The following is an 18,735-nucleotide window of genomic DNA, read 5'->3' as shown; positions in this document are numbered from 1 at the left end:
GGCGAAGGGGACATCATGAGTCAAGATTACAAGATGTTGTGCCTTGCCCTTGCCACTGTCTTGGAAGTAAAGTGGATTCACACTGGCATATAAATCAGTACAGTTAAGTGAAAGAAACTACACCAGCAGGAAATTTTTGGTGAATGGTCTCTTATGTCTTTACAACGGGTACAAAACTCTCTAAGAAACCATAGATAAGTCTCCTTCGAGATTGTTAGAAGACTTAGAACCCCAGGAAAAAGGTTGTATCAACAGACTGTAAACACTTTTTTTTTTTTTTTTTGGTATAATGGGGTGATAGATTTTTTCATTTAAAAGCTAGAGCTTTAGTTTGTACTTGATACTTATTGTCGAATTTATTCGACTATTGATTACTTAGTTTATCTCCCTCACTCAAATAGCAGCAAATACAAGAAACTCTCTCGTCGCACTGTCACAGGTTCGTTCAGCCAAAGGAAGGACGAGGAGCATATACTAGTATATGTTTTTCACCTTCATTGATACAGTTATTCAAGTCTAGGTAGCATTAACTAAAAAACACTCGGTCACTCACATCATTGAGCTTAACTACTTGAATCCATATCTCAGTACTCGGTAAAAAGCCAAGAATTTTACTGAGAGGGAGAGGTTAATGGATCTTTTATAATGAATATAGTAAGTTCAATTACTCAAAGCTTTATAAGGTGTACGTGGTGCAATTCTTGAAATCACGGGAGCAAATGGTGCATTTTTGGAAACCTCATGAGCATAAGGTGCGTTTCTTAAGGTTATGAGTACTCTATTCAATCCAGCAAATCTGAGTGTCATCCCAATGTTTCATAATTTTCCAAATGAAAAAAATAATAAGAACAGGAGAATCAATGAAGACATTAACTCAATTGAAGAACAACTTCTTGGCAAATTTATTACATGAAATGTTACATCTAGAATACATATTCCTCTAATAGATACACATACATATCCTAAATAGCAGGTTTTGCGTTTGCCCCCCTGTATTATTTCTTGGCTACAACACTAATATAGTACAAAACTACAAATCAATCGTGGAATTTCAGTGTACTAAAAGCAAGCAATTCAATAAAGAACAAAAGGATACACAATACTAAGATCCGATGCAAGCAAGTCAATAACTGCACTCACATACAAAGAATGCTTATGACGTCAAAAGAGAAGGCTGCCAGCCAAAAATGAAGCGAGTGGAACTGTGAGATTATCATCAAGTTGTGTGCTTATGGGGAGTGACTCCACAAGTGCACTAATAAGGGACACAACCAAGAATTGAAGCACCATATCCCAACTTTCTTGCACGAACCCAAACAAGGAAAAATAATGCATGTACCTGTTACATATCACGCTCAATAACCACCTACACAGAAAAGAATAATATTTGAGAGTAGACAGCAATTTACCCGACTGAGGCCACAAATCCAGCAATTGCCATAGCAATGGTGCCAGCATAGGACTTGTTTTCATTGTAAGGAAGTTTATCCTTTCCAAATCTTCTCCCCACAATGTCAGCCAAACCTGAAAAATTACAAGAGGAAAGACACCTGAAATCTCAGTTTACGTTGCAGAGTGATATATTTTTCTTTAAAAATTCAAAATGAAGATAATGGCTCCACATTAATTATGAGGATTTGAAGAGCAAAGAAGAGAAAAAGAAAAGCAATAGACCCATTTTTCTTTAATAGGATATAATTAAGAGGAGAGGTAAATGGACGGATCAAATTTCCTTTGCCCTTTTGATGACTAAATCTTTACAAAGTTGGAAAACTATGGAGCAAAAATACTAGCAAATTTCTTCCTCACCTACCCACTCTTTCCTCCAAATCACTTTCATTCCATCATTACTATTCAAACACCGTCAAGGTCATAAATAAATTAGCAACATCATTTATCGTTATTGATGGAAAAGGTTGAAAGATGAGTCGGATAATATATATATATATATATATATATAGGGGAGGAATCCGGTGAGAATAGGTCCATATGTGAAAATTCATACTTATATGAGAACTGATTTAAAATTTAGAACATGTGGGTAAAAATTTAGAACATACGAGTTAAAATTTAGAACATGTGACTCAAATTAAAATTTTGAACATATGAGTAATAATTTAGAACATTTGTGTGAGTAATATGTTAGAACATCTTATTTAAGAATTAGAACAAGTGATTAAAAATTTATAAAATTTGCTTTATGAAATTTTAAACATATGAGTAACATTTAGAACACTTGATTTAAGATTATGAACATGTGAATAAAAATTTAGAACAAACTGATATTGAATATAGAAAGTGTGAGGAAAGAATTTAGAACATACGAGTAAAAAAAATAGAACATACGCTTTAAAATCTGGAAAATATAATTAAAAAATCTTAGAAAATCTGGAACATATAATTAAAAATCTTAGAACACACGTTTTAAAATTTAGAACATAAAAGTTAAAAGTTTGGAACAAGTTATTTAAAATTTATGACATCAAGCTTAACTAATTTATGGTTTAGAACATGTGAGTAATAAATTAGAACATTTGATTTAATTTAGAACACCCAAAAAAAAGTTTAGAACATCATATTTAAAATTTAAAACATAAAGAGTGTTCTCACATAAGAAAAATTCTCATATAAGAAAAATGCTCACGAGAGCCTTCCCCTATATATATATATATATATATATATATATATATATATATATATAGTAAGTTCATGGAAGTTGTGTGGACTACCATGCCTGAGTTAGAAGACTATTTCCTATTCCCTCCGTCCCTTAATACAATGCCTCCTCTTTATTATGTGAGTAATAAATGCTCGAAAGAGGCATTGTATTAAGGGACGGAGGGAGCATTGATTTGTGTTTTCCAATTTCTCTAAGAAATAATATTAAAGCTGAAAACATCAAACTCACAAATGCAATTTTCTTATTCTTGGCATGAAAATCCACTATTCATCGTTACTGTTGTCATTTCCTTATTTGCTTAATGAGGTCTGATAAAATTAATTCAAAGAAAATTCAAAATTTCTCCAAGAGATTTCATAGGGGCCCTTATATGCAGTATAAAGAGTCAAAGTACACAAGTTCCTTGCCTCCCTATTATAGCACAAATGAAAACACCATAGGATGGTGGCATATCACCCACACATTCGTTAGACTAGCATCATCTTGTATCAGAGAGTGCTCTTTTGATTGCCTGATTTGACATTCATTAGCTATTTCTTGTAGAAAAAAAATTGTTCACCCAAGGTAATCAAGTTTAAGAGATATTTGCTGGCACCAATTTACTCACTGATAGAATGATTATTAACACCTTTTTTAAATACTCAAGCCTAATTCTCAAGGTCTACAGACCGTAAATATCCCACAATATGGTCTTTAAAATCTTCCCCATTGCATACAAAAGGAGGTTTCTAGCAATTTTCTCCAAAATATTAGAAACACCTCAAGCTTCTAAAAGCCCAATGAGAGAGATGAGTAACACAAGGGTAAAGGGATGATAACCAAATTAAGATGATCCCTACAATAAGTTGATAATGGATACGTAAGAGAAAGATAAGCAAGGTGGACAATATCTTAGGAATGATGGAATATAGGACCTTTATCGATTTTTGCAAATGATCAACAAATGAACTTCGGAATCCCAAAACTCTTCGGCTGACATGGAAAACATCCATTATAATATTCTTTATTTCTTCAAAAATATAATCAAGCCATTTTATATATATAGTGTCACACTGTCACTTAGTTATCTTTATTCTAAGATAGGAATGAAGCTAAGAATAATAAGAAGCAGAGATCAAGCCATTGTGAAGTATTTCCAAAATCTAGAGATTATCATGCCTTTGCTGCTTGATTAATCTGCAGTTCACTATATATCTCCATAGCGTGCTCTCTCTTTTATTTCTCCTTATCATCCTCACCTTCAACACTTTCCTTCATTATAATGTCAGAGCTTGTCCAGAAGTCTTCCTAAGAATGAATTGCATACTTAATCTACTCAAGAAAAAAAAAAAAAAAAAAAAAAAAACTGTGTGACTAACCATCTCCAGCACATAGGTTACAAATTGCTGCAATCCCGATTGGGGAAGTCCTCCAAAAATAGAAACAAGCAAAAGTGATGGCGGATGCATAGTAAAGAGGTCCCTTGAGAAGCTCCCTGATGCATGAAGAAGCCAAGAAAAAAAAATAAGAAGCTGACAAATGACAGACAGAAACCAAAAGTGAATGACCAAGTTTGACAGCAGCTAGTCCATCTATGTAGTATCTTGGGAGTTTATAGAAATCGGAACCCAATTATCTAAGAATATGAAAATTCTGAGCTAGAATAAGTTGATTAGGGAAAACACAATTATCTAAACGACAAGGCAGCACAGCTCCAAATAGAGGTGAAGAACCTTTATAATATAAAAACAGATAATTAAGCAAATCCCCTTTAGATGCATGAAGTTGAGGTAGGACAACAAAGAAGAATCAATTAAATTGGAGGCAGAGAGCGTTTCTGGTATTACATTCATAAAAGGCAAAGGGGGTATAGCTTAATATAATGTTAAGTCAATCAAAATTTAGCCTAGACACATGAAATTTATCTTAAATATTGTCACCTGTAGTCTCCAAATCTGCTCATTGACTTGACAGTGGCTTCATCTTTGTAGATCCCAAGTCCAATAAGAAGCACGCGAATGATATTGACTCCAGGAACAAGACAAGCGAATAATGCACCACGATACCCAAAGCTGTAGCATTTAATGAACAACTACTCATCACATACTGCTGGAAGATAGCAATAGCAATTAAAATACCATAAAACTACCTGAATAGTGGCCAGCAAAGCATGAAAACTAGCCCAATACTGATATGCACAAGCTTCCTGTTCAGTTTCTAATAAGAGAACATAGATAAGCAATACTGCAGTAGAGAAAAAAGATAAATTTATATAGTTGTCATAAGAAAAGCGGCAACAAACATTTAACATTTTACTCTGACTAGCGATTGCGGTTTTATAAAAATAGGAATATAGGATTAGTGCTTTGCAATGCTAACATCAATAATGCTCATGACCTCAAAAGTAGATTAGCAGGTAAAAAACAGAATTTCACTAGAGCATTATCCGGCACTACTTGACGTTTGCAATTTGCATGCAGGGGTGATAAAATGAAAAAGGGAAAAGAGAGATAGACATCACAGTTCACAGGATTCACAGCTGTAACCTAGTAAAAGATTTATTTCATTGATTTTCTACTACTTTGTCGATCAAACAAAAGGGTAGAAGCACAAAAGTAAAAGCTGTAATTTTAGATTAAAAAAGATAATATTTTCATCCAGAAAATGAGGCATTACAAAAAAGGGGAACCAAAAGTACACCAAAATTTAAGTAAACAGAGGAAAAGAACTCCAATGTCAAATCATATATTACATTAGACACAGACGTGCCAAGGAAAGCCCGATGACCATGTGCCCAAAGAGAACCCAAAAGCACCATAAAATTTCATAAGAAAGTCCAGAAGAAGACACTCACTCACGAAATATCCTTGATTCCTTGATTACTTTCCAACCAAAGCACCACATATCAGCCAAAACCAGTGGCGTATCCAGGATTTGCATATGGGGTATGCACAATCGTGTAAACAATAATATGCATTAAATTAAAATTAAAATATTGTCTTGAACTATAGGTTACTATATATCTTATTCTCATCCTTTTAAGATGGTATTGCTTTACTTTTTCAAGTGTAGGAAAACTAAGTACGATTGAATCATCATAAGAAAATTTTCTCAATTTTCATTTGTAATTAATTTTTATTTGTAGAGACTTTACACTTTTTTTTTATTATTTTTTTATAAAATTTCTTTCACAAACAAATTTAAGGAAACAGAGTTTAGCCACTTCATAATTGCATTCAAGTATTTGATTTAAACACAATAATAGTAATTGTATAACAATTTTTTATAAAGAAATTGTATCAGACTATAAAACAATATAAATTTATTTTTTGAAGACTCCAAACAATATAATTAATGGGCTTAAAATATAGTAAGTGACAAAATACGATTGATTAGTATAAAAATAAAATTTTTAAAAAAAAAAAACAAAAAAAACAAATGAGGGAGTTAAAGAAAAAACTAGAAGAATTCAAGCTATGAGGAACACAATATGACAATAACCAACACACTACAAATATTTACTCAATTTTAAATGGCTGTAGAAATTTTTTAACAAACACTTAGCCACTTAGGGTATGCAAGTGCATATCCTAGGTGTATGCTGCATCCGCCCCGGGCCAAAACACAACCTACAACATAGCTTTGTGTCCCTTTCGCCACCCAAGCCTCTTATATAAAACAAGAAAATGATCCAAAATGGTAAACAAACAACCTAATGAATCTGACCAATCTAAAAAGCTTAAGGCAATAAAAGTCACTTCCTCACAATGGACAAACATGTAATTCACAATTCACAGTCATCCTGTTTACACATTTCACACAAGGGGATTAGGACTTCTTGACTCTTGAGCCTCAAGGATTCTGAAGAAATTAATTCCTTCAAGCTAGCAAGCTACACAAAAGCTTTAACCCTCTTTGGAATTTAATTTTTTCAACTTAGAACTTTTTGCAAACATGTGAAAGATTTTAATTTCAGGATGCTCGAGAGGTTAATCAGCTTCCTTAGCATCCACTCATGAGAACCCTTCCTAAAATAAAGGTTCTAAGAAGATTAAATCACTTCCCAAAAGAAAGAATAATAGAGCATAATGAGAGATAAAGAACCTGCAGAAATGCAGAAGCAAGAAATACTAAAAGGCTGCTTCTTTTTACGAGTTTCCCCATAGCACTCCAAATTACCTACATTATACTTCTAGCATTCTCCTAATATTGCACCATGAGGAGAAGCACAAGTCTTAAGGAAGTGGGAAATTGAGCAATATATGTGAAACTTCTGTAAAAAGTTATAGGTGCAATATTTAGAAAACTAAGGAAGTATATAACAATGGTAAAAAAGATTTTTTTTAAAAAAAATAAAAAGAACGATACCTATCAAATGACTTTCCAAGGGCTTTAGGGAGCATGCGCCCCCATTAGAAAACCCTATCCATCCCTTGAAAACCATACCCATTTCAAAACTCTTTATGTCATGGAGAGCTTGGATCTCACTGGAAATGCCACAACTATTTTTCCTTCAAAGATATGATCTAGCCCACCAAATCGCCAAAACCCAAACCTCCCTCTTCCATGGAACTATGGACAAACTCCCATCTAAGTAGATAATATCTCCTCTCTTCGCCTACCTCAGAGCACCCTTATAAGCCCCTCTACCTTGTTGACATACCCACTAGACACGAGGCCGATTCAAATGCTAATTCTGGGAGTCAGGCTCAAAGCCTTCTATTTCAATTTAGCAATTTCTTATTCAGGAATCTCGAGTAATTTCATGGACATATTAAAATAAAATGTTTTTGGAGTATGTTCCATCTTAACAATTAACATGCTTTCTACAGGTCTTTTAGCTTATGCTTCATGTGCACGAAATTAGACAAGCAGTCACAAAATCCTAAAAGTTGATATATTTGTCAATTGAAAAGATAACAATATTCCATGTTTGATGGAGATAACATAAAATGTAGGGTGGGGTGGAGAAGAGATTTGCATATGGTCAGTTATCTTCTATTGATGAAATCTTTTGTAGACCTTAGTTCTGTGCCTAAAAACAAGCTTGCCAAATTAGTCATTATAATATTGCAGGACCAGATAGGAATTGACAATATCAGCCTGGTGTAAGCCATAGCCTTTCTCTCTGGTAACAACGGAAAGCAATATACAATGAGATAATTGAAAAGAAGAATACCCCCCCCCCTCTTCCCTCCTTTCCACCCATCAAACTTCGTAGGCACGTTCTTGACAATTAGCTCCCAGAAACCACATATGTGGCTTATCTCCAATAGAACGACGAAGGCAAGTAAAGGACAGATCTTAAAAAACACACCTTGCAAAAAACAAAGAACCTTCCTTACATAATAGATTAGACATTAATTTCTACAACCATAGAGTTGGACAGAGTAATCATTAGACACGAGAATAGTTCAAAAACATCGATAAGGGTCAAAACATTTGTAAACCCCCAAGACTTTCCCACAAAAGGAAATCAAATAATCTACATTAAAGTTCAAATACACTACTTTGTCCCTTCCTATATCAAAATACAAAACTCAACTCCTTTTCCTTAGATATCATTCTGGCTTCTGCATCCCTAATCAAAACTCGAAACGCAAACACCGCCAAATTTAGCAAGAGCTGAGAAAGAATATCACCTTGCTCAAATTCAAACATGTACTTTTTTTTTCTTCTAATTCTCCCACATTAAATCACAAAAGCGAAGTCATTGTTGCATAGTTGATCATCAATCAACAACAAATTCATCAATATCATAATTAATATATTTCAATCATGATTCATAAGTCATAATGAAGCAGAAATTTCAGCTCCAACTGTCATAATTACTCAGTTAACCAACTAAAATCAATAACAATAAAAGGCACTCTCATTATACATTCTAGTACACATCACTTCAAAAACATTAAACTTTCTCAACAAAACAAGTAATTCATGTACAAATTCCATAACCTTTTTACTAAAAAAAAGATAACTAAATTACTATAACAAGCATATGTTTAAACGATAACTAACAATTTTCCCAACAAATTTTGTTCTTGTTCAAATTTCACTAACAGAAGCAAAATCTGAAGAAAAGAAAACAACAAATGTAGGAACATTACCGAGTCAAAAACGTCGAATTTAGCAGTCAACTCCCAAATTCCAAGCGTAGTACGAGCAACAACTGCTGTTATAAGAAACCCACAAACATCACTCAATAATGGATTTTCCGGGAACATGATTGCAGCCGTCGCAGAAGCCGTCGCCTGCTTCTGCCGTAGTTGGGTTGAATTGGGTGTTTTAGAGTCAAATTTGGGGAGTTTGCCGGAGAAATTTAGAGAGGGAGTAGAAGAAAAAGGTTGAAAAAAAGTGGGTAAATTTGATGGGAAATTCAATGATGAGAAGATGTTGACAAATGATGATGCAAGGGTGGCAGCCATTTGATGTTTGTCAATTTTGATGGGTTTTTCTTGTTTGGGGTTCTTGGCTTTTTTGGATTTAAATGAGACTGGTAGTAGTTAGATAATGGACAATGTCATAAAGTTTGAATAAATAATTTTGGTTAGGGTGAGTTAGGGTCAGTTCTTGAAATTCATGTTGGATATAAGAAAGCAAAAATAAAAGAAAGACGTTGTAAAATGAACTGATGCTTTCTCATTCAACAAATTCTAATCGAGTCATGCCTTTTTATAGGCTACAAAGGTAACTGACAAACTAAATAAAAAGCAACTAATTGGCATGCAAATCCTACTTACGTGGGAATGTGGGATTGTTGTTGATATTGCCAATATTTTAGGCCACTACTACTACCAATACTAACTTACTAATTTTGACTAAGTAAATAACAATATTAAAAACTAAATATCTAAAAACTAACTTTGAAGCACTAACCTAACAATTCAGTTTATTTTAGTTCAGTTCTCAGTTCAGTTCAATTCAGCTCATAATTTCCTTCTCTTATAAAATGTTCAGTTCAATTTAGTTCAGCTCAATTCAGTTCAGTTCAGCTCATTTCAGCTGAGTTCAGTCAATGAGAACAGACCCTTAGTAGTAAACTAGTAACTCACAATACTCTCTCTCCTCTTTGTGAGTTACTACCTTACTATTTTGGAAAGTGACCCCACAAGACACAAGTTACTCATGGTAAAGGGAACACCCCACTGCTGAGTTACTAGCGAGTAATTGACATGGACATAATTTTTTTTTTAATTTTGCTATTAACCAATTAAAAGATGACAAGTGTTATTATTGTAACTTACAGAAAGAGTGGTGAGTAACCTTACCATTGTAGATAAAAAAAAATAAAGAGACTCATAATAATAACTTTAAGATAATGAAAAGTGAGGTGGAAGATGATTTGAAAGAGAGAGAAATAAATGTGATGAGTTGTAATGGTTGTGAGCTATAGAAAAAATGCTATTTGTAACGCCCTAGTAGTAACTGGCATAAATTATGTTAGTTACAATAAGTGTATTAGTAACTGACATAGATAGTGAGGGTTACAAATAAATTAGTATTAGTAATGGGCATAACCAAGGTTAGTTGCAAATAATAGGTCAATAATAAGCTGATCAACTATTAGTAAGGGGCATAAAAAAGGCTAGTTACAAATAATAAGTTGGACTTCATTGACCTTATTAATTGTAACAGGCTTTATTAAGATTAGTTACTAATGCTAGCACAGTACCACGCACGACTCACACTTCACTGGTTTTGTTAATCCCGCTAAAAAAGATATGATAATTGCCCTATAACAGCGGTTAATTTCGCTATTATATGTGTTGTTATTACGGAGTAAATTATTTACATAAAAACCGTTATTAAAAGATCGACTTATTAAAAAAAATACTTCCTCCGTCCCCTTTTGATAATCCCTTATGGGCATTTTTCACGGGAATTAATAAACACAAATAAGAATAGTTAAAGTACATTGAAAAGGTAAATTGACATTGGGTATGCAAAAAAGTAGAGAGAGAAAGTAATAAAATTTTATGGGAAAACAAAATTTACAAAGAAAAGTTAAATTTGCCCAAATATTGTTGCAAATTGGAGGGAATTTTGGTAAAAATTTAATATTATTGGTTGTTGGAAAAAGCAAATGAGGTGAACATTTTGGGACTAAAATTGGTCCATAAAGGACTATCAAAAGGGGATGGAGGGAGTATAATGTAAATCGTCATTCACCCGTTAGGCCATTAGCCCACTACTTAGGGCCTGTTCTGTTCCGTTGAAATTCAGTTCAGTTCAGCTCAGCTCTTAATTTATGTCTAATGATATTGCTAATGATATAAAGCCAAATTTCATTCTTTTAAGCTCTTATTACAACGACAACATCAATAATAATAATAATAATAATAATAATAATAATAATAATAATAGTATTATTATTATTATTATTATTATTAACAACAACAACAACAATAATAATAATAATAACAATAATAATTGAAATACTAATACTAATAATAATAATCAATAAATAATAATAATAATCATCAATAAATAATAATAATAATAATAATAAATAGTATATGTGTTTAAAATGTTTAGAGGTTTCAAGTTTTTAATATATTTTCCATACATTTTATAATTATAATTATATAGTATATTTTTCGTAAATATTTTAATATGTACATTTGTATATACACATATGTATAGTAATAAATAATCAAAGAGCACTAATCCGTAGTTAAAAATCACTAATTAATAAGTTCAGTTCAGTTGAGTTCAGTCAATCCGAACAGACCCTTAATTGGTTCCCCAGCAAAAATAAACGCTCTGCTTTTCTTCCCAAATTACTTATCTACTCACCAGTCTCGCACTCTCACCACAACATGAAATTCCGGTGAGTTTTCCACAACAAAAGCGATTTTCTAAACTCAATTTCATTGTAATTTACGGGCTGAGATCTCAAAATTAACGGTATTATTTTTCACGAGCTCCTATTAATAATAGTAATATTCAATTTAAAGTTTGTTTCTCATTAAAAACTGATTATTTTTTTTTTCGATTGAGGTATAGGGTTTTTCCTCATGCTTTTTATTAGTGAAATTATGTTGTTTGAATTCGTTTTGCCTGGATTGGGTTCAATTAATTGTTGTGTAATTAGGGTTTATTTGGATTCCTTTTATGAATTCTCTTACAAGGTTTAAATTGGATCAGTTTCTGAATATATAGTTTTGATAAATGTTGGCTGAATTTTGTTATTTCTTAATTGCATTGGAGTGTTCTTGGTTAAATCCGTGTATATCATGTGTTGTGGTTGTGTTCTTGCTCAGTTAGATTATCAAAAACTCGAACTTCTAATTTTTTTTTCTTTTGGAAATTGTTTATCTAATTTTGGTGGTTATGTTGATATTTCAGTGATTTATCAATTTTCTTTTGAATAAGTTGGGATTTTGGTGGTTAAGTTGATATATTAATGTTTTTTATCTAATTTAATATAGTCCATTAGATTAATACTTTGTTAAGATAAGGAAGAATATCTTAGGTAATATATTTGATATATTTGTGTTTATATTTGTGTTATCTTTAGGTAGGATAATATTTACTAAATATTTCCTAAGATAGGAATTAGATTCCTACGTTGATTAGGTTTCTAAGAGATGTGTATACAAATCATTAGTATACTCCCTTGCTGCTGCCCCCCTTCTGCGGCTCCCGTGGTGTTACTCCCTACTTTCGATCTGCTGCTCCATTAGTCCATTACTGCTGCCCCCCTCTTTCTGCTGCCTCCCCTGCATTCTGCAACTCAAACAATGCAACGTAAGGTACTTGGTACTACATATTATTATTGATTGTGTATATATAGTTATAATATTGTCTATTTTATGTACAGTATATATAATTAGATAAAGCAACAAATATTGCCATAAAATACTAGTTCATAGCGTTTAAATTTTGATATTTTATTGTGTTCATAACCCCTTAAAGTTACTAATCAGTCGCACTTGTTCTCGGAGGATCAGTTTGCTCGATTAACTTCAGAATGCTCGTTCTCCTTCGTTAAAGGTCTTTTTAGGTGATTCTTTTTTTGAATTTGGGTGAAAATTTGTCTACTTTCTGCCTGCAAAATTTCAAAATTTTTCGAGCACTTTTGCTATTAAACTGGACTGTTTTCCGCAACTGTGTCAGTTTTAGTTCGAGTTAATAGTTATTGCTGTTTGTGTGCGATTTTGTTCCAAGTTGTGCTGCGGTTTTTGCTTTGTTTTGTGCGCATATTGTGTGTATAGATCATGGAAGACGAGGCTATATTCAATTCATGAATAGACTACACATTATATTCAATAATTCATGTTTTCTTAATTGTAACCAGTATTTTAATTGATTAAGCAAATAAATTTGCACCCACCTCTGTGATTGTGTCATCATAATCCTAATTGAAATAAGCTATATACATGGACTATCATAGGCGATAATTTGCATTCTCCACAGCAAATTTAGAATGTGTTACTATCTCTGTTTTATAATGCTTGTAAAATTAGCTTAATTTTATTTCCTTTATCAAATCAATGAAGCATTTTAATGATTTTTTTTTTCTTTAATTTAACTGCTTATCTTTTGTTTCTGTCCTCATCTAAATTCTGAGTTCAAATTGGTTTGAATGAAAACTCTAAGTTGAAGGTAAAGATTGATAAAATTAACAGTAACCGTGAAGAATTTTCTAAGGTATGCAGATTATCAATTCTTATATGGTGTCAATGCTGCAACTTGTGAATTTTATTTGAAAAGGACATAATCTTTCTTTAGGAACTTGCTCCTGTTCAAGGTCAGTTAATATCAGAGAGATCAAGATGTTTCATGCAAAGGCTGCAATTATTCTATATCTATTGAACATGCTTTTTTTTTTTTTTTTTTTTACAAGATCTGCTGAACATGCCGGTGAAAAATAATTGTATATAGGGAGCATACTGATCTCCACTCATCTGTTGTTTCATCTATCTACATACTTATCTAAACATGGTTTAAATTCTATATAACTAAGAAATTGATGGCGTACTTATGAGACTTCGGGACACTTTTCGGCATTGTGTCTTTTGGAGAAAACTCATTCCATGTGGTCCTTCAAGAAAGTTGCGTGCTGGAGAGAGTGTTCATTCTGTGCCTTGGATGCAGTAAGTATTTGTGTTACCCCTTAGCTGTCTATTTACTGCTTTAAATTAATTTATGCAATTATTTTGCTCTCTTAATTAATCTTGCAGAAAGGGTATCCATTAATGTTGCTTCATATAATGATCCAAGAATATGGTCTAAAAAGGCTTTAGATGTATGCAATATGTTACATTAGCTTAAACATTTTTATTTGATAATTGGACATGTTTTGTTCGAGGATCATATTTGGTGCTTTATTTTGTTGATGTCTGTACGATTCAATCTTTATGTAATTCAATCTTAGTATAGGCTATTGCACCTTCATTGGAAGAAAAGCTTGGAAAATAAACCTGCTCCTGCATATGATGTTGCTGGTTTTATTGCTTCATATTTTGTGGAGAGGTTAGTATACTACTATTGATATATACTTGTTCCCTTTTATCAAACTTTGTATATGATAAGGTTTGCTGTGATATAAAAACGGGTTGCTGGTACCTGTTTTTTTTTTTTCTTTTTCTTTTTCCTGATGTTAGTATGACTGTCTTGCCAATTAAACCAGAAATGAAAGACAGTGGGAAAAAAAAAAAAATCTATTTGTTTGAATTTTGTGACTGCAAGTTGGTAACAATAAGTGTTGAATCTGGTATTATTTTTCATAGTAGAGGGGTCATGTTCCACGATCTGCCATACCTTAAAGTAATTGAGGTGGTTTAATTTTTAAGGAAGAGTAAGGACTCTCATGTTCTCTAGGATTTTTAGGTAGATTTTAGATATTATAGTTTTATTTAGTTTTAACATAACCATGTGTTTTAATAATTAGATGACCTAGTACATAAGCGAGGTGTATAAGATTATACTTGCAGTATCTCAGCAGAATTTATCAATTGATGTGTCAAATCTTTTTACATTTGTTTCTTTGCTATGCTTGTTAGGGGCTCTTACATGCAGCTATTTGATTGCTTATGCTTATGGTGATAGCTAGCTATATTGTGTATTTTTTTCAAAATATTTCAGGTATCAGTTAAGCAACAATTGCTTAGTTATTCAGTGGTCTGGAGACAATCCAAACAGCCTTGCAAGCATAGTTAATTTTGTTGTATTTTACTATTGTGGATGAATTCAAGTTGTATGGAAATATTTGGAGTGCTTGTATTGTATGTTGTTGGTGAATTCAAGTTATGCGGAAGTGTTTGGAGTTCGTGTTTTGTTGGTTGAATTGTAGCAGGTTATAACACATTTGACGATGGGTCATTTGGTAGGATACATTACCAATCTTGTATTCGAATCAAATAATTATATATATAAAAGAATTTATTAGTAACTAGCGTAATCTAATGCTAGTTACTAATAGTAATTTTTTTTTTTTAAAAAAAAGTTACAAATAATACCCTAATTGTAACCAGTGTAACTTAATGTTAGTTACGAATAGTATGATTTCTAACTTGAAAAATAGACTATTTGTAACCGGCGTTAGGTTAAGTCAGTTACGAATAGTATATTATTAGTAACCAACATTAGCCGGTTACGAATAATTTTCACTATTTGTAACGGTGGCAATCGCAACCAACAATGCCAGTTAGAAAAAGTCAATTTCGCCAGTTACAAGTAGCATTTTTTCTACTAGGTTATATAAACGGAGGGTTGAGAGGTAATAAGTCATGTCTCACAAGGGTAATATAGGCATTTCAGGCGTCAGTTTAAAGTTTTTTCATTGAGTCATTAAATACTACCTCCGTTACAGGTTATGTGCAACGATTTGACATAAAACAAAGAGGGAAAATGTCTAATCGTTGCACATAACCTGTAACTGAGGTAATAATATCACTGGAGTTTCAGTGGTACAAAATATAGTCTCAATGGTACTTCAAAAAGCTCCACTGGAGTTTTAGTGGAATAAAATATAAACTCAGTGGTAGTGATCCTTCAAAATTTTTGTCCATTTTTACACGTGATACATGTCTGAAAAGTTTTAGTGGGGCCCACAACACCTTTTTTTACTCCTCCTTTTTCTCTCTTCCTTAAACTTTTATTCTATTTTAATAGTTGTGAGACATTTTCATTTGTCTCACAACCCTTGATTTATACTTCCTCCATGCTTTACTCACAATCATTACAACTCATCTCATCTATTTCTTTCTCTCTTCCAAATCATCTTCCACATCATTTTCCACTATCTTAAAGTTAATATTATGAGGAGGAACTAGAAATGGAGGAAAGTTATGCATTTACTAATGCATAACATTGATTAAAATATTATAAAAACACATGATAGAGAGAGAAAAGAGGAGAGAGATAGGAAGAGAGAGGTATGTAGGTGGACCACACCTATTTTTTGGTCGGATTGTATCACGTGATGGGGGACCACTTGTTAATTGTTCCACTGAAAGTTTATATAGTACCATTGAATCCTCGGTGGTACTATTTACGCATAAATTTAGTACAACTGAATACATATATAATACCATTATGTGCACATATAGTATCACTGTATATTCAATGGTACCATTTGATCATCCAATGATATCAGAATATTTATTAGTTTGTACATATGCATAATTACATGAATACCCTTTGTTATGCATTTCTAAATGCCTAACATTCCTCCCTTTAAAATTCCTCATATTATGAGTCACCTTATTTTTTATGAGGAAATATTAATGCAGTGTTGTTATGCATTTGCAAATGCATAACAAATATAAAAATATTAAAAAGTACATGGAAGAGAGAGAAAGGTAAGTGGAACCACTTTTAAATATACTAGTGAAAGTTTATATAATATCATTAGTTATTTAATGATACTATATATGCACTTAGTTAATACCACTAAATTCATACTAGTACTACTGAATGCATACATAGTACCACTGTAGACATCCATTTGTGTCTCCCCAAAACCAAACCCGGTGATGAATACCTTTCATGTCGAATCATAATCGAATGAAGTGAAAGTGTGGAAAGTTTAGTGTTGTGGTTAGTTTTATTTCTCTTCTTTCTCTCTGTTTTCGAAAACCTATTATCCAATCCAGTTTAGTTTAGTCCATGGCAAGGGTCCAATAATAGTGTAGTTGGATCGGGCTCGAAAAGAGGTTTCTAACGATATATTATAAGCCCAATTCTGATGAATAATGAGGAAGTTATGGCCAAATTACTAAACTAGGTCCGGTTTGATTCTTATATGCGGCCCAATGATCTAGAGGAGGGCCTATTATGAATTATCATTCCTAATGCAATTAAGATTGATTATAATCTTCTAGAAGGTTCTTTTGAATCCTAATGTGATTAGCATTGATAATTGAGTTTTATGAGTTTTATTTGGAATAAAAGAAGTGTTTTAAATGAAATTACGATTTTACCCCTCGTTCGCTTAATTTGATCAAAAATATGAAAACGTGTGGAAAATTGCTTGCAGCACCGCACAACAGACCCGACAGAGGCATTTGCGGCGCTGGCGTCGTGTTTTATTCTTCTTAAAACTCCGATTCTTTTTTATCATATCCGGACTGTTTTCATTATAAATAACGTCCTTAGACCTCCGTTTTAATCATCAATTCTTCATTAATTCTCACCAAATCTCATCAAGAAATTCTTGATGCTCTCTCTCTCTTATTCTAAACCAACTTTTTACAAACAAAATTCCGCATCCACAAGATCTAGACACACCTAGCATAATTCGAAGTTGCCTTCGCCCTAGACGTGAAAGGTTTGATTTTTGAGGGTTTGGTCCCAAATCTTGTCTAAACTTTCTTAAATCTTTATTTCAATTATTTAATTTAATTGTGTGATTTATTATTTTCTTTGAAGTTACTAACGTGTGTATTTTGTTATTAGAAAGAGGTACGAGGCATCTAAGTAAGTGCTTTATTTGTTTAACTGTTATTTTGATATAGAAATCATGTTTAGATTGTTATTTTGATTCCTAGTATCATGCTAGGATGTTTTTATTGTTTTTCCTAGTATCATGTGTAGGGTAATGATTAATATTTCTAATATAAAGTATGATTAAAAGAATGCTTCCTATTTTCTTTCTTAATAGCATGTTAGTATTATGTTAGGGCTAAAACTTTGATTTTTATTTCTTAGTGACATGCTAGAGTTTGTTATTAATCTTGTTAGTATCATGCATATGATCTTGCTATTATTATGCTTTATTTTTAACATGACTATTTTAATTATGGTTGTTAATTTGTTATCATGATTATGATTATTATGTTGCTTGATATTTATTGTTATTGCTTGATCACACCTTTTATGCATGTTTAAAGGGAATTTGCACTTGTAATCACGCTTAATAAGATAATTAATGATCTTGTTTAGAGTTAATATGATTATAATTCAAGTGATCGCCAATAATAGTTTTATTTGTGCATTAATATTCAACCAACATAGACTAAACAGGTTTAGGGTAAACCTAATGATTGCATGTTAGTCAGAAAGCGCACATGAATACGAGAATAATAAAGTAGAGGCCTTTTATTTAGGGCAAGTTCAATCTCTTTTAGGTTGAATTTGTACCTTCATCCCCGAACTACCAGTCATGGTTCCAGACCTATTGGAGTTAATGATCCATGCTTAAGTTCCTAAAACTTGTTGGCGACTCTTTTGCTCTAGCTTCCTTCCCTTTGGACGCCACCATGCTTAAGTGTATGATCACAGTGTGGTTCAAGTTTGGGGTAATGCTTGAAATATTCCCTACAACCACTGAAATACCCAATGGTACTATTTAATCACCCAATGATACTACTGATCACTCAATGGTACTACTCTAAAATCAAAATATACATTACGTGCAATTACACTCTTAGCCCTCGTTATGAATTTGTTCTTGCATAACGGGACTCCCTTTAAACAAGCTCTATTATTAATCTACAATGGTAAGGTTGCTCACCACTCTCTCTCCTAATTTTTATCAATACCCCATCATCTATTCTTTCTTTGAATTTGTATTGAACTTACATAATTATGTAATAAAACTAAGACATTGTTAATTGATTTATTATTTT

At 32.4% G+C, this 18,735-nt stretch overlaps 2 protein-coding genes across 11 annotated transcripts; one reads left to right on the top strand and one right to left on the bottom strand.

Moving 5' to 3' along the window:
- Positions 1–857: 857 nt before the first annotated feature.
- On the bottom strand, positions 858–9,298 carry LOC110681594 (farnesol kinase, chloroplastic-like). The gene is made up of 6 exons (XM_021857749.1): positions 8,767–9,298; positions 4,809–4,876; positions 4,600–4,731; positions 4,039–4,154; positions 1,410–1,524; positions 858–1,339 (listed from the first exon to the last, which is right to left on the bottom strand). Exons 1-6 carry the CDS (start codon positions 9,082–9,084, stop codon positions 1,162–1,164), a joined length of 927 nt encoding a protein of 308 aa, XP_021713441.1. The 5' UTR covers positions 9,085–9,298; the 3' UTR covers positions 858–1,161.
- A 2,098-nt stretch (positions 9,299–11,396) lies between these two features.
- Positions 11,397–14,998, top strand: LOC110681593 (xylulose kinase-like). 10 transcript variants are annotated; one of them, XR_002503291.1, is made up of 4 exons: positions 11,402–11,566; positions 12,180–13,758; positions 14,040–14,137; positions 14,750–14,998. XR_002503291.1 is itself a non-coding variant. In XM_021857748.1 (4 exons), the coding sequence occupies exons 2-4, from the start codon at positions 13,646–13,648 to the stop codon at positions 14,850–14,852; spliced, it is 309 nt and encodes a 102-aa protein (XP_021713440.1). In that variant the 5' UTR covers positions 11,424–11,566; positions 13,629–13,645; the 3' UTR covers positions 14,853–14,998. The 10 variants fall into 10 exon arrangements, 4 of the variants coding, with proteins under 4 accessions (XP_021713440.1, XP_021713438.1, XP_021713439.1 ...); XR_002503294.1 differs by having other exon boundaries at positions 11,403–11,566; positions 12,270–13,758; XR_002503293.1 differs by having other exon boundaries at positions 11,403–12,414; positions 12,589–13,758.
- Positions 14,999–18,735: the final 3,737 nt, after the last annotated feature.

This window comes from Chenopodium quinoa, unplaced genomic scaffold (genome assembly GCF_001683475.1).
Source record: "Chenopodium quinoa cultivar QQ74 unplaced genomic scaffold, ASM168347v1, whole genome shotgun sequence".
In the NCBI taxonomy this organism is placed as follows: Eukaryota; Viridiplantae; Streptophyta; class Magnoliopsida; order Caryophyllales; family Amaranthaceae; genus Chenopodium; species Chenopodium quinoa.
This window is presented reverse-complemented; position numbering and strand designations above follow the sequence as displayed.